The sequence below is a fragment of the Lichenostomus cassidix genome, chromosome 1 (genome assembly GCF_008360975.1).
Source record: "Lichenostomus cassidix isolate B80296 chromosome 1, HeHo_3.0, whole genome shotgun sequence".
Classification (NCBI taxonomy): domain Eukaryota; kingdom Metazoa; phylum Chordata; class Aves; order Passeriformes; family Meliphagidae; genus Lichenostomus; species Lichenostomus cassidix.
This window is the reverse complement of record NC_139479.1, coordinates 98,091,651-98,118,438: the sequence shown is the minus strand read 5'-3', so window position 1 is coordinate 98,118,438 and position 26,788 is coordinate 98,091,651. Positions and strand designations below refer to the sequence as shown.

At 36.5% G+C, this 26,788-nt stretch overlaps 1 protein-coding gene across 2 annotated transcripts in view; it reads right to left on the bottom strand.

Moving 5' to 3' along the window:
* NECTIN3 (nectin cell adhesion molecule 3) overlaps positions 1–26,788 on the bottom strand; it is a 61,182-nt gene that overhangs the window by 13,454 nt on the left and 20,940 nt on the right. Inside the window, exons 2-6 of one of the 2 annotated variants that reach the window (XM_085073111.1) lie at positions 24,104–24,442; positions 16,936–17,232; positions 15,020–15,137; positions 12,666–12,817; positions 1,183–3,973 (exon numbers count right to left, since the gene is read on the bottom strand). In XM_085073111.1, coding sequence (XP_084929237.1) covers positions 3,390–3,973; positions 12,666–12,817; positions 15,020–15,137; positions 16,936–17,232; positions 24,104–24,442 — 1,490 coding nt within the window. In that variant the 3' untranslated portion in view covers positions 1,183–3,389. Of the gene's footprint in view, positions 1–1,182; positions 3,974–12,665; positions 12,818–15,019; positions 15,138–16,935; positions 17,233–24,103; positions 24,443–26,788 lie in introns of those variants that run through there. The other variant, XM_085073122.1, reaches the window with a different exon arrangement.

The following is a 26,788-nucleotide window of genomic DNA, read 5'->3' as shown; positions in this document are numbered from 1 at the left end:
TTCCACACCATAGAACACCATGCTGAGTATATAAACCAGGGAAATGACCCAGAAAGGAATATTGTGCATCACTTGTTTGTTTTCCCCCCTCTTTCATTATTATTAATTACTATTATTATATTTTACTTTGATTTCAATTATGATACTGTTCCTATCTCAACCTACAAGTTTTACTTTTAATTCTCCCTCCCATTCCACTGGTGTGGGAGGAGAGTGGGGTGGGGGAAGAAAGCAGTTGTGTGGTGCTTAGCTGCAAACCGGGTTTAAAATACAACACAAGCATAATTCATAATTTCCCCTGAAGAATGGGAACACGAACCAGTGCAAGGCTTACCTAACCACTGCATTTCAACTGGCTTAAGTTTAGTTAACACTTGGTGCCCTCTGCTTTGAGAAAGTTGCAACTAACTAAAATACATTCTTAGGTCCAGAATTCATGAAGGGGCTTTGGTCTTGTGATTACAAGAAGAGTTTCTTGACTATTTCATACTAACTTCACGGTGCCTTTTCTTCTGGTAAATTCTGTTATAATGTTAAAACATCATGACATTTACTTTTAATTGAAATCCAGCCCTTGAGTCTCATTTTCGGTGGGATGACAACAACCACCCATTTGCTTCTGAATACCAGGAAAATTAGTAATATCCCAGCAAGTGTAGTGACACACAGGAACTTAAGTGCAATTACCACAGAGCACACTTAATTTGATTTTTTGAATTGCTTTGGCAAAATATTTTATCAGTCTAACGAGAGGAATGATCACAAACTCAGATCACCACCACACCATGCATGGTGCCATCCACAGAGCATTTTAACCACCAGACAGTCAGAAATAGATGGGAATTGATTAACTCCAAGAAATACAGTTTAAAAAAAAGAATAGAATGAAAAAACAAGGCTTTCTTTTTAAGCATGCAGTTTCTAAATAGTTTATCAGCTGTGCTTGAAGTGAAATGTTTTGGACATGAACTACCTCTATTTATCATTCTCTTAATCTTCTTGAAAGAGTTTCTGCAGACATTTGTTTTATATGCTTAGGGTCTCCAAGAGGAAATGCTAAACAGCCCATCTCAAACAGCTTAAACACTTTAGTTCATTCTATCCAGCCTCTGGGTTTATTGTGCTTTTCCATGTCAAATTTTTAAGAACATACCTGTGAAACATTTTTGAACACTACCTATGTTCCAGAATGTAAGAAAAAGTTTATTCACACAACAGCCATTTGTACGTACAATCAATTCTTTTTACAGCAGACATAATGTACAAAACATCGCAACACGCGTAAGCCCTATCCCTATTAATAACTTCAACTCCAGAACATTTCAACTTCTTAACCCATAGGAATTAAATATATATATATATTTTAAAAATCAAAGCAAGAAATCCACAGAGACAAAAGCAAGATATCCCATGTGGAAAACTGGTTTATGGTTATGTTTATTTCCAAGTAACACCATCTTTTAAAGATGATATATCAAGTATTTTTTATTTGAAGAGAGGTATAATCTCCTTATTCCAGAAATAATTTGGATCAGAACCCTCTGCTAGAAATTTCACTCCTTTCCTTGTGTTTGCACTCAAACTCCAGATAACCACAATATCACTTGCTATTGTTCTTGAGACTTTGGTCAACCATGTGTCAGTACTCCATTAATCCAAACCCAAACTTAAGTTGTTTACGGATGCTTTTCCATTTGAATTTCAAATAAAGCTGTTGTCTTAATCTCTTTTAAAGACATGCAGTCATATGCAATCACAGTGTATTGTCTACAACGCTCAATACAACTATTTTTGTGAAGCTCTAAATGCTGTAAGCTACCAAACATCATTAGGATAGAAAAGAACTTCCAGCATGAATGCTCATGAAGCAGTTCTAATTATGCAGCCTATTTCACGTCAATGGTAGCGGAGACTTTTCCCTTTTCAGGTTTCAAATACTAATAGCCTTATCAGCTTCAATTTCCTCAAGCTAAACACTTAAAAATGGCACTTCAAAAGATCTACTATTCTACTTATGAATTTATTGGTGTTCTGCAATTCATCTAAAGTTATTTCATTCATCCTCACATAATCAGCAGATTTAGTTTGGTGAATCTGCTCAAGACAAAGTAGAACTATTTCAGATGTCAGACAAGATGTCCTACATATAATGGATAAAATGTCATTTTAAAGAAGAACACGTAAAATCAGTACTGATTATTTGCAGGGAAAACAAATCCACTGCGGTACAGAGACTGCACAAATCATCTGAATTCCTGTTTCATAGATTTTTTAGTTGCACCATTGGAGAGTGCATTTTCAATACCTGAAGTAGCAGTGCAAGTGTCCATTTCCCTACTAATAATCTGAAACTCTGGTTACCCTCTTCAAAGCAGGCATTGTAACTTAGTCGGAAGCAGCGTAAAACCGCTGTTTTAACTTCTGGTCATAGAAACTCTAATGCTTTTTGGCACCTGGGAAAATAAGCACATTCATATTAGCCTCCAGCTTTGGAATCTATATTGGTGTTTTCTCCTTAGTTGTCTCCAATTAACCAGCTTTTAAATACAATGGTAAGATTCCCACAAAGCCTCCAAAACAGGTCTCAAAAATTGCACCCTGTGTACTTGCAAAGAGCATCTTGTATACATTAATGAGTTTTGACATCCTGCTAATCACAGGCCTAACAAAACACCTCACTGTATGTATATATACAGACACTAGAATAAGCTTTAGAAATCAATGACTATAAAAAAATAACTTTTCATCTTATTCAAATACAAGCCTTTGACCTGTTTACAGTTACTCCTCAAAATGTTGTTCATAAGTTAGTTTCAGTGCAATGACTTAAAAATTAAGTATATAGTTACAAGAAGGCTCATTAAAATGCTAAGAGGTATTCATTTTTATGCAGAAAAAAACCCTAGAAAATAAAGCTTTAATTCTGCTGTAACTCATTTTAATTGGTAAAGTATTTGCTATATAGAAGCATCAAGTTTACCATGGATGGTACCTAGATTGAAATAATTCAAAGCCCCCAAAGACTGTATTTGATCATTGCCTTGGGTAAACTTATTTTTAAATCAGAGAGCCAAGACAGACAGTTTTTATTCTTAAACAATATTGAATGGCAACTTTAATTTAGCCTTTCTTTTTGCCTCTGACATAGACCAATATAAGCACTCTGCGTTAAAACTCAAATCTTAAACAGTAGTACAGCATTGGGAAAAAAAAGCAGCTCAAATATATTTTCCCCAGATTCAGTATTTCCATTGTGTCAAGTCACAATATAAAAACCTTCAAAAAAAAGTTTCAAAAAGTTTATTCCTCCTGTTGTATAAGTATAAACAATCTGAAAGTGACCAGCCAATGAAGTGAACTGCAGGTACATGTTTAGTTTTCAGTGGTTACTACACATACCACTCCCTCCGAGATATTACCGCGCCATCTAAGTGAGAAACAAAGTCATCATCCTCGTAAAATTCACCATGCATAAAACCCATTCCAAATGTTCCACCTTCATGGTAATCCATTGGTCTTTCATAACGATCCTGGTACCTGTTAGTATTGTCTATATTGTTCAACTCAGGTTTTTCAGGGTCTTCTAAATAATCTTTAGATATTACGTTCATTGGGTGCTTTAATTCTTTTTTTATACTGCCAGGGTAAGAACCCATATCATCTGACTGAAGAACATCTATTTGAGACTCTTTTTGCATATCTGATGGCGGAATGTAGCTCTTAGCAAAGTAGTCACCGCGGAAGGTCTTTCTTCTCCTATAGCAGATAACTCCAACCAGAGTACCGAGAAGTAACAGTAAAAGAACCCCACCCACCACACAACCGACGATGGTACCCCAAGTGTCGTCCTGCATTGTTGGCAAGGTTGATGTAGGGAAATTTATTATTCTAGGTTCTGTTGCTAAACCTGTGGTGCCATCAGTCGAAGGATGCCAGGGAACCGTGGGCAGTCGAGTGGTAGTAGTAGGAGGATCTAATGGAAAGAGCAAAGAAGTAGACAAGACACAGAAAAGGCACAGAATGTCAATGCGAGCTAAATCAGTTAAGGGTTTATAAGAAAGCAAAGTTGATGGGTATGTTCTACAAGAATAGTTTTTCATTCTCAAGTTCATGGCACTGAAAAAAGTCTTGAATTACTCACAAGCTTTGAACTAGCTTTCTTACATATGCTTTTGAGTTAAGATGCAGCAGGATAGAAAGTATGGGGAGCAAACAAAAAAATAACATTCAGGTGTACACTTTGCCCTCCTCAAAGGAGGGAGATGCAGTTTTTCCACTCAGATGTTGACTGTTCATCATTATTTATCTCCTTCAAGGAGCAAAAACCCAAGCAGTCCTCTAACTTTCCATCCAGCCATAGGGAATTATGAGTCAAATTAATTGATTATGCCCCAAAGTCAATTATTCAACATTAAATTCCCCTTCAGAAATGATTAAGGGCACTGAATATAAGAATGAAAAACTATGAGTTGTGTGCTCAGTGAGGAGCACGTGAACTACTGATTTTTAAGCTATTCTCTCCAAAAACATTTATTTCATTAATAAAACTTACTCAGCCCCACCTTGGGATTAGTGAAAGAAGCATAGTTAAAAATGGCATGTATTAATCTTGAAGTAACACTTATGTTGAGCAAGGAGACTTCAGGTTTTTAAAATAATATAAAAATGAAACATTTGAAGCAAAAATTATTTCTATGCATTCCTGCTATAAGCAATTTGATCCCTCGTGCACAAAAAAAAATTCTGTATTCATTCCTCAGTATAAAATATCAACTGATTTCATGTAAGGTTATGCATGTAAACAAGAGACTGCCAGATCCCAAGCTTCTCCAGCATGCAGCTTTTCCCTTTGCTCTTTAGGTCTACTGGAGATATACGCATCTATATTGCAGATGAGGTTCCAAGTGACAGGCTGATGACACTGAGATTATACCAGTCAATCACAATATTATATGCAACTCCACTTCTTGTTTCTATGCCACACTGAAAAATTTTTTGTCTTGCCCAATGCAAGCTAATTATTTTAAAATCGATAAAGCAATACTAAACTTTACTATAGCTTGAACCTTTCAGAGAGAATATTACATGGACAGCCAAGTAGCTCATTATATCATGTTATTTAGTTAAATGCCCATAAGCAAGATTCATGAAAGCAGCACTATCACCGCATTAGAGGAACCCTAAATTTACCACCACAAAGAATAAACCAGATAGAACCAGAGCGCTGTAAAGCTTTCAGTTATGTGACAAATCACAATAGCCATAAATGATTTTTAATCTTACTACTCAGAGACAGACAAAATTCTCTCATACTAGACAGAATTGTTACATTTGTCATGATCACTACACACCTCACTTCAGACTGCACCTCGCAGCTGGATCCAACATTTTAAGCATGATATAAGTAAAGTTTTACACAGATTTTCAAATGGCATAATTATATTCCTTAACTACATAAAAAGTGATGGTTCGTTAGGGAACTATACGTAAATGGAATTAATTTGACAGAAGACAGGAAACTGAGCAAGAGCGATGCACTACCAAAATGAGTAATAGGAATTCAGATTATGATTTTAGTAAAAATTGATTTTAAATGAGTTTGATAATTTAACAAAGAAGTAGAGAGTAAAGAATCCAAGTTTACCAGGGGTCTATGTCCCACACATCCCTAGGTCAAGAAGTTAAATTCAAACCCCTCTTCCTTGTAAAAGCATTTGCTTTAGAAGCAAGATTTGTGAGCTTAAAATAGAGTTTCAAACAGTACCAGCAAAATCCTTCCTGGCTATATATATTTGTTTGGTTTTTATTAACTGGCTTCTTAACTGTTAATTTATTTCCCTCTGATACTGAGGTCTTAAGTTTCACCCTCCACATCCACAAGTATCCAGTACTTGCATCCTGGCAAATTTAACCATTGTACATGTGAAATAAGCACAGTGGATATTACAATCTTATTAATATATTAGAAATTCAGTGTTTTATAAAAAGTTTTTCCTTCAAAACTTCCCATTTATCCACCAGTTGTCAGGTTGTCCAGCTGCACTTTTGACAAGCACTAATTAAAATATTAAATTAATTGCAAACACAGGAGCAATTCAGCATTTGTTTATATGTATTCTGGCAATACATAACCATGATAACTCTAAGGGTTATTTGTTTCTGTACCTTTTATTGTTGAAGAATGACAAAATTAAAACTGTCCCTTCTTGTTTATAAGGCCAATTACAACTAAGAATTTGTGAGTTCACCTCTGGTGTCACCCAGAGCTTTCTAAATGTAAAACTAACTTTTTTTTTTTAACTTCCTGTACCAAGCAAGTTTCCCAAATAGAGAACAATATTAACATCAGGAATGTCAAAGTTTTATGTCTACCTCATAACATTTCGCTTGCAAATCACATCTCATATGCCATCTACAAATCAAGAAAAATGCCACTCTTATCTGCGGCCATGAAAGACAATATTTCATATCAGCAAGCTCTTTAATTATAATATTTCACATAATAATTGATACATTTGAGTTCTTAATGCTTTCCACAAAACATTAAGTGCATCATTTTAATTTTGTTTCACGTGGCACTTTATTCAAAAGCAACAATTTCCTACTGATAACTTTCTTTAACAGTTTAGTTAGGACCCAATGTTTAACAGGTCTTGTGTCTTTTACTGATGTAGGATTGTGTTGCTGCACAAAGCACAACAACATATTAACATATCCAAGCAGGTCAGGGAGCTGAAAGTAGCAGAAATTCTGCAAAGTATTTGGGTTTAGGTTAAATGCATCTTGACTTCAGCTTTTGTCTCTTACTATGTTCTGGGCCTGTTCAAATCCTTATTACACATACCAGGTAATAATGATGAGGACAAGCAAAGACCACCACAAAATTTCTTCTACTTTTATATAGCTACCACCTCCATTAAAATAAGAGACGTAACTGAAGAAAGCAAAAACCAATTTTGTGGTATGAATATACTAAGTCAATTAGCTCCTTCCATACACATAAAGAAGCCAAGTTTTCCTAGCTGGTTTCAAAGCCTTTGACACAGTTTTCTGCCAATAAAAGCAAGATTTGCTCTTGACTTCAAATGAAGCTCTGATACCACGTCAATCTAAAGGATCATGGCCCCTGTGCACTGCTTAGTTTTCCCTCTATTATTTTCCAGATGTTTCCTTTGAAAGTTGGTACCAACCTTCAACAGTATCAGCTTGATATTTTTATTTTTCCCTTAAATTACTACTCTTAATATAGTTTTCTCAGCTCTTACAATACAAACAACTTATCTTGGGTAGGTGAGTTTCTACAATTAAGTTTAGTACAGATATCTAGCTAACATGACATGTTTTGTGCCCCAAACACTACATCTTCCTGCTTCAATCCTCCTGCAGTACCTCATCCTTCAAATGTCAGGGACTCACCTCTGCTTCTGTGGCAATTCAAAGCCAACTATAAGCCAAGTGTCAGACAGGTGAATGTGGAAAGAGATGGATGAGATCATCTTTCAAACTAGAACACTATTTTCAAAGTCTTAGGTTTAAGTCCTGTCTTGGTATTACCAGCTTATCATTGAAAAAAAAATCAACTAAAGAACACAATATTCTTAAAACATAAACTATTTTGGATATAGCCCACTATGAAGTATTTAAGAGGTAAGGTGACCAGCTCTGTAACAGGTAAGATGATTCAATACTGGCACACATCTCCTTGGGTTAAAATTTGTCATATAAGCATTACAGAAACAAAATTTCATAAGGAAAGGTTCCTTGGAGAGTTGTTACATATTAACATAGACAAAGTTTGCCTAGTTCCAAAAGCCACAACAAAGTGGCCAAAACCAGTTCTCCCTTTTTGAAAAAAACAAACCCCACACCATTCAAGATGCAAGTGTCCCTTTTTTTGCCTCCAACAAGACAAGGACCTGCTATCAATTACTTTTAATCCAGAAGTGAGTTGGCTTTGCACAAATTACAAGATCTCTTTGCACATAATTTTGAGTGGCAAGTATCTGCCTGTATATGTATTACTTGTATGTTTGCACAGAGACATACTACTGTGTCTTAAACTGCTGTTATTGCTAAATTATCTTTAGATATTAAGTACTTAAAAATTAAATAATAATACTATGCAACTGGGTCTTATAAACTGGCACTTTCTTTCAGCTGCTGAAAAGCTTATGTAGCAACTCCATTACAACAGCAGAGAAAGTCAGCTTTCCATGAAACAAGACTATGAATGCCTGAGAGTAATGATGTGAAAAATTATCATTCTTTCTTTCTCCAACCATTGCTACTCTAATGTCAAGTAATAGTGGAAGACACTGCTTAACCCTCTCCCCACACTGTCTTGTGTGTGGGGAACAAACACACTGAAGCTAAACAAATACCTTAGGATTGTTTTCAGAGTGTGTGTCCCTACCTCTATTTTGGCAGCATGATCCTAAGATTGGCACCAACAATTCCTTTCATCAATCATCCACTTTCAAAGTTCAGTGTACTTTTGTGGTTTCTAGATGGGATTTTCACACACGAAATAAAGGATTTTGGCATTTCTTTGGGACACAAGAGAAACTATTATTAACTTAACCTCAGGCATGGAAGAATATTCAGGAGGACCACTGAAATTTCAAAGCCTGCTAGACCAGGGAGCAAAGCCCTTTGCTATATAGCACAAAAAGAGCAGTTTGTTAACATTCCTTCCAATGTGTAATTTAGAAAATAAAAGAGTGCCTGTATTCACAATGCTCTCTCAGAACAGATGTTTATATATGAAGAAGCAAAAGTAAAACGAACCATCATTCTCTGCTATGTTAATCCTGACAATGCCCACTCTACAAGAAGGTGACCTTGTACTTACAAACACCTTCCTAGGATTGCTGCCTAACAAAGGCTGGCTTTCCTTTTAAAAAAAGTCATCTCTTCCAAAGGCTGTCATGACAGAGGAAGTATGTTCCTACCTGAATGCACAGTATCACAGGTCACCTCCCCCTTGTAAGGGGAGAAAGGGAAAGCCTCAGTGAACAGCATGAAGGTGAAGGAACACAGAGCCAAGAAAACAAAGTTCAATTCCTTGTGTACGAAAACTGAGTAAATCAATATTGTACAAGGAAGTGCTTTATATATCAAGCTGACAGCTTCTTTTGGAAATTTTTTACTTCAATGCTTGAACTACACAGGGAGCATGACTTGCTTTTGCTGGACAGCTATGGAAAACGTTTGAGTTTACATCATCGAATGAATAAAAATAGCAAAGATAGCCATGTCTTAAAAACAAAATAAAAAGAAGTATCTGGCTTCAAACACCATTTGAGTATTTTTCTATTCCTATAAAGATGTATCATCTCCTGAAAATAAAAGCTGTTGACAGGAACTAAATGGTAAATTCACCTACTTCTCTTTCATTTCTGTATTCCACGTCAAGAATATTAATAAAGTTTAGGAGCACAACAGAACTTATTGAAAGTACAGCTTTAAATTTTTAACAATGAATATCAGGACCAATAGCAATTTTTTGTTCAGCTTATATTCCAATCGTAAAACACATTTCAATTTAATAGGTATTTTTTTCTAGCAGTTAAAAAGCTTAACAACTATCAGCATTGTGACTGTTCAGAAACATTGACTACATAAATCTTTTTGACAGCTTCACTATTAAAATTTGAAAGATGGTATGATCATACAGCTTTGTCCATTAACTTCCAAGTTTCACTTTACATTTTATGCCAAGTTTTATACAGTGGATAAGACCAAAGACAGAAAAATAAGCTAATTGATTATTTCAGCTTATTGCTTTACAGTACATCACTGCCATGAATAGATACCTAGTGAGTTAAGTCCAATATTAAAGGTGGTAAGTGCTTTGATTATTAGTCACTTGCCCATACTGCATCATTTAAGGGCATTTCAGTTATTTAAAGAACCAATCACAGTGAAAAGTCATTCTTAAGAGTTACAGTAAAATGTGCTTAATATTTGTTTCTGAAAACAATACAGGTGTAACACTGATAATTATTGCTTCACCTCTCTCATTTTTATCAAGTCTCCTATACACGGAAAGTTTATACACAGTGCTTTTAATCAGTTTGGCAGCATGATCAACATAACACTCACTTTAAAAGACTGAAATTTACCATCAGCCAAAACTTTTGTTGTTACTGGTGCACCTAAACTGGCAGAACTTTGATCCTCTTTCATTCCTCACTAAGTGAGGCTTAATTTTGCCACTCTCTGAAAACAGCTAAGATTTGCTAATTGCAGTTAATTTACTGTGGCACAACAAAATCACTGAGCACAGCTGAAAAGCAGCACACATGTGAACAGTGTCCACCCAGTTCACAGCAAAGACCAGCTACTGCAGCTTAATTATCTGCAGTAGCTCGTCTTTGCTGTGAACTGATGGACACTATTGAGCTTGTTTAAACTGTGTAACATTTGCCATAGGCTAGAATGGAAACTGCCACCACAGCTCAACTAGCCTGTATGCCTATTGTGCTTTTCAAAAACTTGATTCATTTTAGGAAACATCATCTATGATTACCTGGTTGGCCTGTTTTAGTTTGTTAGTTGAAAATGTAATTTGAATTACAGCCTTCTGTTTTCATGCACAACAGTCATGGTAAAAAGCATGAGGCCTACTTACAGCCGATGATATTCACAGAACTGACAACTTGTATAATAGTGGACTTGCAAAAACTTCTCCCCACTCCTTGAAGTTAGAAAAAGGCTGAGAACAGAGCTATAAACTGCATTGTTATTTTCTGAGCAAGTGTATTTTAGAGTTACATTCTAGGTAAATGTTTCACCCTATTTAATAATGATAATCTACTGCTTACAACGTGCCAGTCCTTGTAATTGTTTCCAGACTGCTATGCATCTGTGAATTTTTCTCCATAGAAGCAGCATTAGAACCAAAACATCCCAAAGTAACTTCCATAACAATTTGCTGCACTTGAAGTAATTTAAATTATATAAAATTCTAGCTCTTAAGTTGTTTACAAATAATTCAACTGTCTCAAACTATTTGTAAGTTTCCAGTTAACTAGTTCATTGACTAGACAGTTAATTAGAACTTATTAGCTTTCCACAGTGGCTTACAGTGTAGTTATGTCAGTCTGACTGCGACATCATCATTCATTCCAAAGATGCAGACAACTACCAAAAATGAATTCTGACTGATGTGGCTTCACACATCTTATAATTGAAGTTTAAGACTTAAGTTCTCATTCTCATTTTAACCCTTAAGTGTTCATATTGAATTTTAACAAAGAAGTCATGTATGTTTATATCTATCATGTCTGTTTGTACCCTCTAACAGACCAACATGCACTCTGGCACTTAATTCCATCAATGAAATAACTAACGTCAAGAACTCACTGAAAAGCAGCAACGATGTAACAGAATGAAATTTTAATTTTCATGCCTATTATCTTCCTTAGAAAAACCTATATTAGCATTTATTGATCAAGCTAGATATTAAGCTAATTTACCCAATCCATTATGCATATCTGAAGAGCTTTTCCACACTTGTACAGCACCAGTCACGCATACCGTAAGTCACGCATACCGTAAGTCACGCATACCGTAAGTCACGCATACCGTAAGTCACGCATACCGTAAGTCACGCATACCGTAAGTCACGCATACCGTAAGTCACGCATACCGTAAGTCACGCATACCGTAAGTCACGCATACCGTAAGTCACGCATACCGTAAGTCACGCATACCGTAAGTCACGCATACCGTAAGTCACGCATACCGTAAGTCACGCATACCGTAAGTCACGCATACCGTAAGACACGCATACCGTAAGTCACGCATACCGTAAGTCACGCATACCGTAAGTCACGCATACCGTAAGTCACGCATACCGTAAGTCACGCATACCGTAAGTCACGCATACCGTAAGTCACGCATACCGTAAGTCACGCATACCGTAAGTCACGCATACCGTAAGTCACGCATACCGTAAGTCACGCATACCGTAAGTCACGCATACCGTAAGTCACGCATACCGTAAGTCACGCATACCGTAAGTCACGCTGCTCTTTCACAAAAAAGGTGTCATGGTAAAACATTAATTACATTGTTTTGATAGATACAAGGATGTGTGTTCCCACAGCAGTAGTGCTAAACAGACACACAAATTTGCTATCTGATACTAAGTAGATCAGCAAGAGCTCTGCATGAGATACTTGATGACTACTGGGTATCTGCATCCTGAGAAAATGACACAAGTAACTGGAGTACAAAGCACACATTCAGAACATAACCCTAACTTCCTTAAAGCAGAGCATCTTTAGCTTTTCTAAATGTAGCTGTTCCCCTTCTGCCAACATCTGTTTTTTCCATTTATTACAGACAAGGTACTGTTTATTACAGTCAATATATCTTGTCAAGCACAGGTTAACATTGCAAAAACCCTTCAGTTTACGTACCAAGAGAAAATAAGAATCTCAGAAGTACCTTAACCTTAAGAATTTCCCCTATATGTCGCTATTCAAGAGTCAGTTTAATCCCAAATTGTGCTATATCTTTTAAATCCATACTTTCAACAGCTTTTCACACAAAAAGCATATTTATTTCATGCATCAATTTTCAGTTTGCTAATTCAATCACTGACAAGAAAAAAGTTCTAAGTTAACACACTGTCTTTGCTGAGAAGTAAGACTTACCTAATATGTAGACAGTCTTCTGATCACTTCTCTGACCAAGGGCATTAGTCACCTTACAGACGTAAGTCCCAGTGTAGTTATAAGTCAAAGGGCTGCTGAACTGCAGAGTATTGTTAACAGACAGCAACCCTTCAGGCCATTGTCCATCCAACCTAGAAGAACACAGTTATATTTCAAATGTGTATCTTTACAACTAGTTTAAAATAATATTTCCAATAAACTATAGAATGAATTTTTCACTGTGCTCTAACACTGCCAGTGAGCTCTCCTTGGATATTCTCAGTGTACACCTGAAGACCTATTTAATATTTAATTTCTGGGCCAAAACCTTTAAATGTCAGACCTGCTGGAACTAGCAAGCTGTCTAAAATCAACACTACTACAGCTAAGAAAACAGCATCTCAAAAGAACTTGGAGGAACAAGACAACTCAAGCTCTAAAAACTAACAGTCTAAGAAGCATTTCTTCTGCTGTCAGGATTATCTGCCTGTTCATTTGCATCCAGCTGAGCTATCAGTAAATATTTCTGTCCATACATACTTAATTTAGAGGATGTTTTGACTAGAATTTCTGAGCAAGAGTTCAAGCAGTTTCTCCTCTCCTGACCTGCCTTTTTTCATCTCCCATTACTTTTCTGTCTAAATTACAGCACAGAAATGGAATGTGGTACGTGGTGATACACTTGGAGAAACAACTGGTTAAAAAAAATTATTTACCAACTGACTTTTTCTATCACTTCCCTGTACCATTCTACCTGAGATTGCAGTTACAACTGTAAACACAACAGAGAAAGAGAAAAGGGCAAAGGCACTGGAACTATGTTCACAGAGCTGCCAACTGCCCATTAAACACTTGCTAAATGCTTTCAAGATACTGTAATTTCATGCCATTGCATCCCATTTTTATTTATCTAAGTACCTATTATCAGCTAAGCAGGCCTAAATCGATATTCAAACTTATGATCAATAGATGACAGTATCTTGAAAGCATTTAGAAAGTGTGATTTTTTAAGTAGTATTGAACAAAAAGCACCCAACATTTTAAAATATGTGAAAAGAACACTCCACAGTTAACAGTAAATGGAGTCTCGAAAAATTGTGGTTCAAGACAACATTCCTACTCTGTTGCTGTGATTATTGCACAGAATTGTTTAAGCCTCATAAAGCTGATAAAAGCCATCAGGCACATACTTCATAATTCATAGTACCAGAAGTATTTATTTCTATAAACATTATAAAACAGTTAATTGGTTTGAAAGGTCTATTCTAATAAAATTCTCATATATGTGACATATTTTAAAATATTATTAACCATGAAAATACCACTATCCCTGCAAATACAATGTCATCTTGGAATCCATGGGATACAATTGGTTGGTAAGGTAGATCTATAAGTTATTGTAATCTGACAGTAAGACAGCACACAATTCAACACAGTGGTTCTCATTTCCTCAAGCTCAAGCTACCATCTTTTACATGGAATTCCCCCCTTACACATGAAGTTCCTCATTCACCAGTATGACAGCTTTTTGGCTGGGTTTTGTTGTTGCTCAAAATGGCACACCAGGTTTATTCCAGAAAATTTAGATTTCCTGTAAAAGTTTGTTCTGTTTAAGGTTTAGGAAATCCAACAGTGACCTCTGAAGCCTGAATGGCTTTAAATGTATTTAAATAGGTTTATTTCTTCTAGAATTGCAAACAGAAGTTGTATTGATTAGTTCTTACATATGTCTGATATTCAAATGAGAGAACGGAGAACACAGTGCATCTGAAGAAGTAAATGGTACTGCTGTTAAGAGCTTTTTTTAAACATAGGAATTTTTACATGTTGAAATTTCTCATCACACTGGATTTTGAGCTAAGCCTGGCATGGGGATGGCAATACACAGATTCATGAGAAGTAGATGCAATGTAAGCTTTTAAATTTTTTCATTAGAAGCATATGTAAATAATAGCTGGATCTTTACTAGATTTATTGGTCTTTGCTCTACATCCTGCAACACACAGAACATAGTCTACTTTGAGTAGGCCTACCACAACAGCTTTTGAAGGGTTTAAATTTCTCTTAGACGCTAAAGATGCTGACATTCTGAGCTAAGCAAAACCAACACAAGTAACTAAAGAGACTTCACCCTGAGAGTAATGATAAACTGCTCAGGCACATAAATTTACAAGCTATCTACTCACCTATATTCATACAAATATGCACATTGTATTCTCCTTTTAAAAAGCTGGAAAAAACCATGACAACCAACACAAATAATATACTCTCTGTTTTCAAAACAAGCATTTACTGTAAGCAAAGTGATTATACCACTTGAATCATGTGGCAAGTCCCTTTTCATAAATATTTACCTGGTCCACATAAATTCCATAGGTAATGGATTTGCATCAGCATTACATTTGAGCTGAACATTCCCTCTTCCAATGAACCAGTTTCCATCATAGCCAGTCACTGAAACTTCTGGGGCATCTGATAAAAAAAGATTTCATCTATCAACAATCAGAATTTTTACAATAAAGTGAAATATGCGTAAGATCAGTAGATCAGAAGGGTACTTTCTGTTGTTTTTTATTTTGTTTTTTGTTTTTTTGTTGTAGGGTTTTTTTGCTTTTTTTTTTGGAGGAGAATGTGTACATTGTTTGTTGGTCGCCTTTTGTTTTTAATTTAAAGACCACCACCAGAGTGTATGGAGAACATGATAGAGTTCCAAGCTACAGCATTAATATGCAGAAGTGAACAAATTGCTATAATCAGTGCAACTTTCCCATTGGGTTTTTTGAGCAACCACACAGCACCTTGGGGAAGTGAGAGGATTTCAGAAAAAAAGAACCAGTTTCATGTTTTTGGGAAATGAGGAATGGTAATTTAAGGCTATTTCTCACTAACAAGATACAGCAATGGATCAGAAACAGCCTTGGGAGAAACCAGGTAATTAGGAAATCACCAAAAAGTTCACAGATGCCAACCATAAAGATTAAATTATCCACTGGCATAAAAATGTATCACTATGGCTCTAAAAAGCCAGGAGGTGATTTCATAGAGGCCTAGGCAAAACATTCAAAACCCAAGGAATAGAAAAACCACTATGATTAGGGATAAGCTCCTGGAGTGGAGAGGGAGGAGCAGTTGCAAAAGCTGCTGTCAGGGTAGACTGAAGAGCACACACTGCTGCTCACTTGCTGCTGAGTAGCTTACTATACAATTTTGTTAGAAATTCTGAAACATGCATCAACACTAATCTCAGATAAAAATACTAAGACCAACTTGCATCCTCACTTCACTTTCAATAAGAAACAATTTTCTTATCCACTGTTTGAGACAACGATAGGAACAAATCATCTTTAGCACTATTTCTGTATCAATGGCCCTCCAATCTAGAACTTCATTTTAAGATTGATAAAATAAAGCAGTGGTGATCACTATTTTATGCCAAAATAAGCGATTCTTTACCAAGCAGAAAAAAACCAAACCAAAATAAAATTCTAGTCAAACCAAAATAGCCAAGTCTACATTTTCTGGCCACCACATTTGTTCTACTTGAACTGACAGACTTCTGTGATTTAGGAACTTCAAAGCAGCACAAAACTCAGACAGGACACCAAAGGAACACCTTGAAAATAGTTGGCTTTCTTTACACATGCACTGCCTACCAAAAACTGGATCACATGCCTTACTTGTCTTAAGTGGTTTTAACTAAGCAGTGTTGTAAGCCACCTTGCTTCGTATTCACGTGTTTAAAAAGCCACATTTGTTAAACAAGCCTAATACAGGTTTGAATTATATGAGCAACCTGAAGCTGAATAACAAATGCTAGGCATGTATGTATTATGTTCTTGTTTACTTAGGCTAATGAGAGTGGAGAAATCTCAGTGAATAATCTGAATTTATTGACCACCACAAGACTTACTTTCAACTTAAAATCTCAAACATGAATCCTCATTAGCATCCCTTTTTAACACTGCTGAAATTGTAAGATACTCTAAACAGCTTATGGATCAACCCTCATGTTTACCCATTATTCAATATCCAAAACAGTAGAAATGTAACAATATTCTAGCTTTATTATTTTATTTTCAATAGAGAGAGACACCCTAGGCTATTACTCCTGCCTGACCTGCCTCTTATCACAGCTTTTCTAAGCAGTTTTCATTTTCTTTATTTTTCTGAAGCAGAAAGCACTCATCTCCTTCCTGTGGAAGGTATGCACTGATTCAGAGGGTGGTTGCAGGATATACACCAGGCAGTAGTTACCTCACAGAATACTTACACTGTATATCCAACACGTAAGGGTATCGTATCTCCTTTGCAAAGGCAGGGTGCCTCACAACGCAAGTTATGTGTCTTCCTCTTGCAAATCGTGTAGGGACAATCACATACTGGCTCACAACTGTCACTGTTTCATTTGGATACAAAGTAGAGGTGGATTCCATTTCACCAAGGCCTCCTTCCCAGTCAATCTGTGCAGCAGGTTTTCCAGTGGCTGCTGTACAAGTGGCTGCTACTGTCCTATTTGCACCATCTATTAGAGGGTTTGGTCCTTTTGTTAAGCTCACAACAGGTTCAACTAAGGAGGGGGAGAAAAAGTAGATTTAAACAACAGACTCCACATCTTTGAAAATGTCACTATGTAAAAGTTAGACAAGATGTAATCCATCTGCAAATGCTCATTTTAATCACACATCCTAAATATAAGACCACGCATATCTCGAGAGATGAAAGCTCTACAAAGCTTTGGCCTGCTGACATCATCCCCCTTTGTCCACTCATTCAAGTTCAGTGTTGTTCATTCACTACATTTAATGCACTGACAGGGAATTCCAGAGTTGGTAGGTCCAAAATGCTAACTGCAGTGCTCCAGTTGTAGTGTCTGACAACAGAGAGCTTAAGGTATTAGGTTGAAGCTACACTGCAGTTTTTTTCCCCAAAAGCTTAGATTATGCTGCATGTTCAAGTGTTCAAGAATTAATCTATATTGTCAGTGTGTGTCACTTGAAAGCTACTTCAGTGCTTTAACATTCAACATTAAGAGTTTAAGCTTTTGTTGATCAGTACAATACAAATGACTTCCATCCTGCATCTTCATTATATGTACACACACCACACATTACATAAAAGATCTAATATGTATGCAGAAATATACATTATTATATATAAATTTAATCTGAGTTTTTGATCTACAAAGTAATTGTTCCTATATCTAAGCAAAATTTTGCCTATATATATACATGTTATTGTGAATTAATCCATATAAAAGACAAAAAAAAAAATGGAACTCAATACTAAGTTCCAGACTAAAGAAATCTGCACACAGAAGGATGTGACCTCCTTGTAAAGCGAATGCTCACGCCAAAATTTTAGAGACTTGGTAAACACAATTCTTTCTAAAATGATGTTGAGTTCCTTGTGTACAAGTCTACTGCTGAGGGCCAAGGACTAAAAAGCTTTTAAAATTTTTCATTCTCATTTAGCAAATCTGTTTTGGCCCTGTACAAGCCACCCACCAGTTACAGACCAAGTCAGAAATACTTCCTAGTGCTTCAGATACAAACCATGGTTGGGCTGTTCTAGAATGGCCCATTTGTGTCACCAATTCTGTAAGGTACAGATGCAGAGTAGTGTACCAGCCTATTCCATAATCCTGGTCTTTTGCTCTAATCTGGCTACTGGAGTCCTCTGAAGGGAGGTCATTGCTACTCACCATAATGCTTCAGAATCCACCTCAGTGGATCAGCCCTCACTAATCTCAAAGCAGAGACAAGTCTTGCAACTTCTGTGCCCTTCAGTGTCCAATAAGAAGGAGAAAAGTTAGTTCATGGAATTTCTTTCCAATAAATTGAAGCTGACCCACGCACATATCTTGAAATCAAATAGAGCAGAGTTCACAATACCTGGCAAGTTTTCCAGCTACCCATACATTCCAAAGAATGGGTAAGAAATATTTTCAGCTTGAGCTCATTCAGTGCCAGGATCAGTTTTTGACTGTTCTGCTCAGGTCTGAACAAGATAGTTTATTATTTGCTCAATCACACTAAAGAGAAAGGCAACTACTAAATGAATAACCTTATGTGTGTTTTCCATTCTGTGCTTAGAACTGCTTTAATAATATAAATTGTTAGGAAACTGAAGATTGTTTGGGCAGATACTGAGAGGAAATTATTTTCTGCTTCGTTTCTCTCAATGCCTACCCTTTGAGATTTGTTAGTAACCCTACTGCAAATAAGTCAATAGCAGGTTTTTCTGCCAAGTTCCACACTCACTCTTCTAGACTGGAAGCATTTCTAATAGAGCTTCTTCCAAAATCTAATTCCCTGCTCTCGCACACCAGCAACAACTAGAGCTTTCTGCAACAAGCTTGGATATCTGAACTGATGTATGTATGAAGCATTGTATCATCTGGAAAACAAAAAGCCTTTAAAACATCGTATGGAGAATTTGACATGACATAGCTTTGTTATTTGACCCACAATTTGATTTTCCTGATTTGACATGAACACTAATGCCTTGTTCTCCCCAAATCACCAGTAGTAACTTCTTCAAGAACTTCTGTAGTATTACTAAAATGCGGAAGTAAATACACAAATTTACATTTAGAATATTACATGCATGAAGATTCCAATTATTGCTGTATTCCTCCATTTCCAAGATCTCCATCACAATAAAATTAGATTAGCAGCTACCATTAGCATTTCATGCCAAAACTGTAGTCTCCACTAATTCCAGCTGGAAATAGTTTGATATGTTCTACTCCTTTGATTTTTCTTACAGAACAAGAAAAAAGGTACACAACTGCATAATTTTCCCTCCACCTCTTTGTGAAGGGTGTAATAAGTAAACAAGAACTCATAACTAAGTTGCAGAGATCTCCAGACGCAAAGCAGACTAATCAGTACTGTACTTTCAGAAAGAAATGTCTTCAAGTAGACAGAAAGCAGGATAGACTAATTAAAAAAGTCTAGTTTATCCTATGATTATCATTATTAAGGAAAATACCCTATTTTCTCAAGTGATACCAGAGATTTGTCAGTTTGAGTTCATTGTGTAATACTTGGTTTTACAAATGTCAAAGACAAAAAAGGTAAACTATTCCAAACTACTCAGCTTCATAAAATATACTTATTCCCAGTCCTGTGTTTCAGTGTTTTACAGTTTTTTATACTTCACAAATATTTAGGCTTCTACTGTCACATTTTCCCATAAATTGTGATTCTTGTAGTACACACCAACTACAAGATAACTAAACAGCCATGTACTGAAAAATGGAAAGCAACTGTTGTTAGGACACTTCTTTCCATAGTTTATCATTCAGGACTACTTTGTCCCAGCAACCAAAGCAAAACCAGCAGAAGCCCAGCTACTTACTTTATGGCCTTTATAGATGTTTCAGTCATGGATTAAGAGAAATATCTGGTGAATGAATCTGTAATTACAAGGGGCCATTGGCACTTCATCCCTCACTGAGCAAAACAGTTTTACCATTATCAATTTGGAAGAGATTACCCAATATATGGGCTTTGGAAGTTTTCTTGTGGTAATTTCTATGAGGACAATGCTTTGTCTGGCAAAGGAAGCCACCAATCTCCAAAGATCCAAAAGCAGGACCTGCTTGCTCAGCGTAAGAGTTCCATCTAGAGCAACATTATGGCATGAATTATATTTGAATGTTAAAGACATGATGGCTGAAGCGTGGAAGCTAGATGTGCAGCTGTTCAAAAGGTGTCAACTAATTTGCTCATCTGTGCTTGCCCTTTTACTAACTTGTGACCACCACCTAATCTAACCCTGCTTATCCTACCTTCACCTTATGTTCAAAATGGACAAATCAGAAATCTCTCACTGCTCAAGTCCTTACACTTCTTTACAAAAAGAGGAACACAATACAGCATACAGAAAAGAGCCTTAAATCCCACTGCGTTAAGTTTTGAGGCCAAAAAGCTACTTCTTGGTTTCATGTACTTCACTTCATAAGCATTTATCAATTGCTTCCATTAGTTTTAAAACTTTTCTGTTGCACACACTGTGCACAGGAGGTCTGGATGAAATTGGCATGATTACAACACAAACAAGATTATTTCCTCCTGCCCTTAAATTCACTAATTCCTTGGCAACAGCATGACACTGGGAATTGTCATCCCCTTCATCACAACTGACATTTACTTGATTAATTTCTTTCCAAAACAGTATTTCAAGTTTTTAATTTTCTCTTGCCTCAAAACCTGCAGCTTTATCTTTCTGTGTACCTTATCCTGTTTGATAATTAATGCTTAATTATTTATTTGAGGTTGTTTTGTTGTTGCAGTAGTTTTGGGGGGCTTTTGTTTGCTGGTTTTAAGACCAGTCAGTTCACTAATTTGTCATCTGTTTGATACTTCTTCTTGGCTCAGAGTATACTGCACTACTTAAGAAGAACATGTACAACTCATCAATTAGCTTTTTTCAAACACCATTACTTCATCAGAATTGTGTGAGGATACAGTGTCTATACTGTCTGACATGCACCATCTTTGAATTCCTAAGAGGAAGAATTTCTGCATTAGAGTGTCTGGAATTTAATTCATGGTGACAGACCTACACTTTTGACACTCATCTGTGCAGCTCATTCTTCATTTGAGGCACTAGTAAGAGCTAGGCTGCAGAACCTACTTTATCAATACCCATGCTGAGAAATCCAACCAAGCAAGACTGAGTCAAACCAAACCAAGTATTTAAAATAGTCATGGACAGCACTCATGTTCGTAATGTAAAAATTATGTCAGCTCTGCAAGCTACCCTGCATCAAACCAGCTCTTCTGCCTTGAGACACCTTGAGTTTGCCTCGTTTGGTCAGCATCTTGGGAAACTAACAGTTTGACACAAAATGATTTGCCATTTTCTGCACTAGTTTAACAAGGTAAGTTTGATGAACCAAAGTTTTAGACAAGTTCAATGCATCTGTTCATATTTTCACTGTCTTAATCTCCTCTTTAACAGTGCATTTCCTTAAGACAACATGAAGCACGAAATGGAACAAACTGGAAGTGGGAAAAGTCACCAAACGTGGCATGCCTATTAAACTTGGGGCACATAAGAGGTTCTAAATATGGTCTTAAGTGACCAGTGCAATGTGGCAAAATACAGGGCATTTTATGTTGCAGTTATTTTTTTCTTCCATTTGTCTTCAGTGTCTCTGCCTTACAGTGTACTAGCACTTACTACATGATTCAGTATCTCCACTACACATGGGAAGGAAACTAATTCTTTGCTAAATAAGAACAGACAGGCACTAGGAAAAAAGGCAATGCTGCTTCAACTGGAAACAGCTTCAGCCTTAGGACAGGAATTTCTCTCCTTACTTAAGGGGGAGTTTTTTAGACCAGTGGGGGAAAGCAGTCAGACTGAAGATGATTTTAAGTTACATCAAGACTTAAATTTTGATTAGACCTATTCCATGTCTTAAGATTCTGATGAGCTTGTAATTGCTGAGTTCAGGCCAGCAAAGTCCACAATTTACATGCATATTCTGAAAATCGTTACTTGCCCAGTATTTTTAAACTTTTTAAGCTTACATGTCAGGGAAGCAAAAAGTTTCTAGAAAGACAAAAAATACACTACTAAGGCTAAAGAACTTAAGTCCAGCAGAAGGTTGGCTACCTACTGGTACATGTAAGTGAAGCTGCTGCTAACTAGGATGGAAAGGCATCTTTGCAAATAACAGCTGGGTTTTGCCATAGAGGTTGATACCGAGTCTTGACAGATAGCAATTAGCAACCATCTACATCAATGATGAAAAAAGCTATGATCAGAACTACTGTATGCCTGACCAATCCCTCTTTGCCTATTCCAGTTGCAATTTTTCATAATACATATCTAATGAAACAAGTTGTGGCTCTTCTACACTTTCAAATGTAGAATAATAAACATGTGGGACATACATGTGCTTTCCAAGTTCCTCCAGAAACCTGAAATTACAAGGGCAAAATGGACACTGCTACTAACGTGATCTGAAAAAAAGAAATAATCTTAGAAAGAGGAACCGACTAGAAAAGATGAGGCAAAGCAGTAAGAACTTCCCACTGCTTACTAGTAAAGCACAATAGCTGAAACCTGAAGTGAAAGGACTGCTACAATAACCACAGACATAGCCACTTGCAGTACAGGTGGAAGACAGAGGAAAAAGAGAGCCATAAGATCACACACTTTGTGCATCACAGAGAATTTTGGTCAAGTTACTGGCTTCAAATTTGATTACACCAGTTGCTTTGATGCATTTACTTTGCCCCACCTTGTGGTGAAAACCATTTTACATACTGTGCTACAGCCATCTGATTAATCCCATTGAGTATTCTACTACTATGAAAAGCAGGTATCAGAGATGAGATGATCCTAGAAAGCACATCTGCTTACAAAAATAGTCATTGATGACCACCTCAGCTATAGAAAATATAATTTGATTCCTGGCAGTAGATACAGAAGTACCTTAAAAGAAGGATTACTACTGTAAGGAGAGGGTAAGTCAATAACAGACTTTCAATTTCAGGGTTATCATTTTCCCTTATAGTGCAGTAAAACCTCACTTTACCTGCACTTCAGCACTAATTCCTTATGACAGCAATACTCAACCCTCAATGAGAAAGATGAAATTACTGTAAACAAAACTCCAAGTTTATAAACCTTCACATTATGACTATCCACAAATAGTCAAGAGCTTAAACTGCCCCTTTATCATCTAGATAGTTTTGCTTTACATTTACACTGTGAAAGAACAGTTTACACCACCAGCCCCAAGCAGCTATATTAAATTATCATGTTAGCAACACGTTTATAAAATCATAGAATTGAGTTGGAAGGGACTTTCTGAAGGTCATCCAGTCCAATCCCCCTGCAATAAGCAGGAACATCTTCAACTAAAACCAGGCTGCTCAGATTCCCATCTGAATGTTTCCAGGCATGGGGCACCTACCACCTCACAGGGAACCTCTAACCTCACTACAGATGATGGATTATTTCACTGAGACAATTAGTCATCAGCAGGGTTTAGAAATACCAGTTTTCTGAAGACCAGTGGCGACTCTGTACTAACTGAAGGGATTTATGAGGGAATTTAGCCAAGGTGGTAGCTAAAGTCATCTTCAGCAGCTTCTCAGCACATACACACACAATTCCCTGGTATCAGCATTGTCTGTCAAAGCTCTAAAGCACTGTGCTAATACAAACTAAATGCTTGCATTAGCACAGTGCCTAAATAGGAACAGGTTATTTATTTTTGACTAGACAATCAAAGAGCAAGTTCTAAAGAAGCAAGACCCAAAAGAAGTCTCCTCTATGACATTAGTAAAAATAAAACACCTGCAATGGAAGACCAGCAAACAGATTACACATTTTCTTTAGATAAAATGATAAAATACAACTTACTAGTAAGTTTGCACAATTTTCCTCCTTTCAAAAAGAAGCTGACTTACCTAGTACTGTTACAGTTGTTGATGACTGCGTATTTCCAAGCGGGAATGTAACTGCCTTGCAAATATATTCTCCTGCATCAGAAAAGCTTACATTTTTTAGGATGATTGTTGCATCAGTAAGTGAGTAGTTTTTAAATGCCACTCTTCCTTGGTATTCTCCTTGAACAGATATTCCATATTCAGGGTGATGAACAGCAATAGTCTGTGAACTTTTACCATATATCTTCTCCCAAGAAACTTGTGTTATTGTTTCATTTACATCAATTATGCATTTCAGTGCAACCTTCTTCCCCCAAACTGCTGTCACATGTGGATCAACAACTGGTCCAGCTAAGGCACCTAGAAACAAAGCAATTGTTAGTTGCTACACAAGAAAGTTATGTCTCTTGGTTTTTACAGTAAGCCTTCTTCAGTAACTAGCTTACCATTTTAGAAGAGAATTCCTACTTTTTTCCTCAATAACTGATTCTCAACAGTGTGGAAATACTACAAAAGTGTATTTCAAGCAAAACTATCAAAGCCAGGCACAGATCAACCATTTTTCAGAGAATACTATCACTAATCCACAACTTCATATAAAAATGACTCGACAATTGTGTAACAGTCTTTAGGGAACTTAACTAGATATGAACGTTTTGTGAATTCAGATTTACCAAAAAGCCAGTAACAAGACATGGTACTTTTTAACAGTTTGATAACTGATACAAAGCATCAAGTAAAATTTTAAGTTAAACTACTGCACTTATTTCTATTTACAAAAGATATGACTTAATAAACAATATTTATGGAGAAACATATTAGTGAAACTTCTAGCACTTACCATACCAGAAAATACTTAAAAAGCAAAGCAACAATTGAAAAACAAAGAAGCCCCTATCAAAATCCCACAAACCACTGCATGCTTACACTGACAGTCAAACAAAGAACTCAGCTTGAACTTTCCTACCCTACTTGATAATGAAGACATTTACCATCATACATATGCAATCTTTCTGCTACACTGTAGTGGAACATCTTCACACAAGAAGAGATCTTCTCTCACATAGTAACTATGCAAGAGTAGGCATAGTTAAGTGCTTCCTTAGGATTCGATGTATTTGTTTAATATGTAAAATGCCTCCCACAGTAGCACTACATTCTGAGCTCAGCATTTTACATCACCCTCCTTTCAAAAAAGGAAATCCACCAGGACAAAGTTCAATAAATTACAGGTTCACAACTTATGCCAAACAGATGCTCCAGCAACTTCCTCATTAGTTCTCTTGGAGCAAACTAACCTGATGAAAAAGAATGAAAGTCTTAGTCCACACTGTATTTCCTTTTCCTGTGCTCAGATTTTAAAAGAGCTATTTCAAATGCTCTGGTTCTCTCTTCAGATACCAAATAATTACTCAAGCTGTTACTGATGAAGCTCACCGATGGAACAAAAGTCAAGACTAAATTTTAGTAGCATGAAGAAGCATTTTCATAAGCATGAAGCCATTCAACTTGAGACATGAGCTGCCTTTTCACTCACCAAGTTCACACAAAAGGCAAGCCACACATTCAGGAAAAAAGTCCCTATACACCTTTATGTACAAGTCCATTGTTAAAAGCTTTCCACTTCCCATCAATTGATTTTTCATCATTCAAACCATTTCTGAGTCAATGAAGTCACCCAAAAAAGTGATTTAGCTATGGATTTCCTCAGTATAAAACTACTGAATAACATCAATAGTATGAACACCTAAAGTTACACAAATAAATCAAATAAATAAGCCAGAACTTTAGCCCAATATTGTTGATACGTCAGTCGCTAAGAGGGACTAGTGAGGGGACAAAAAACAGCCAGAAAAGTAAAAAAATCCCTAATATGCTTCATATAGAGAATATCTGCCATGACAAGCAGCGCAAGAACATTCTATTCTCCTCATGCCTCTTATTTAACACATTAGTGTGACAGGCCTGGAAAGAGGGCAACTATTTGCACACCAACTGGCATGTGCAGAGCTGAGCCCAAACTTTTTCTCCACTTGACATTGCTGTGTTTAAGCATAAGGTGGATAGTTCCTTCAAAGTATTTGAAGATTGCTTTCTACCTTATTTATGATGCTCACAAGTTACATTTCAGAAATGTAGTGCAAAATGTGCAGGATATACATAATGCAATTTAAGTAAAGAAAAACACACTTTAATTCAGAAATCAGCTTTTTGCTACATTTAATTCTACTGAATCCTAACCTGTATTAAACTTCAACATAATGATTAGCTGTATTTAACCCCAAACAATTTAGTACAGAAAAGCCCCACAAGTCAACTTATGAAAACTGCTCAGACTTCTGGGGAAGGTAACAAACTGAACTGGAAAAACATCCCAGTTAATTAAACACATGAGTTGTCTTGTTTCCTTTTCCTTTTTTCGACAACCCTGCTCCCAGGAATTGCAGGCTTTAGCTATATAAAGATGACCACAGTACATTTAAAAAGTAAATACTCAACAATTTTGCCACCAAAGAACACTTCTAACAGCTCATTTGTGCCATGAGAACATTGTATTCTCACATGAATTACATGAATATTTTCAGAAGTTAAACTTTTTCATTGCTGCTCTTTTCAAGATTTACAGCTTGAACTGAGCAGGTCCCATATATATTTACAGACAAACATGCAGCTATGGAATGTTGATCAGATCTTTTTCCTTCACCT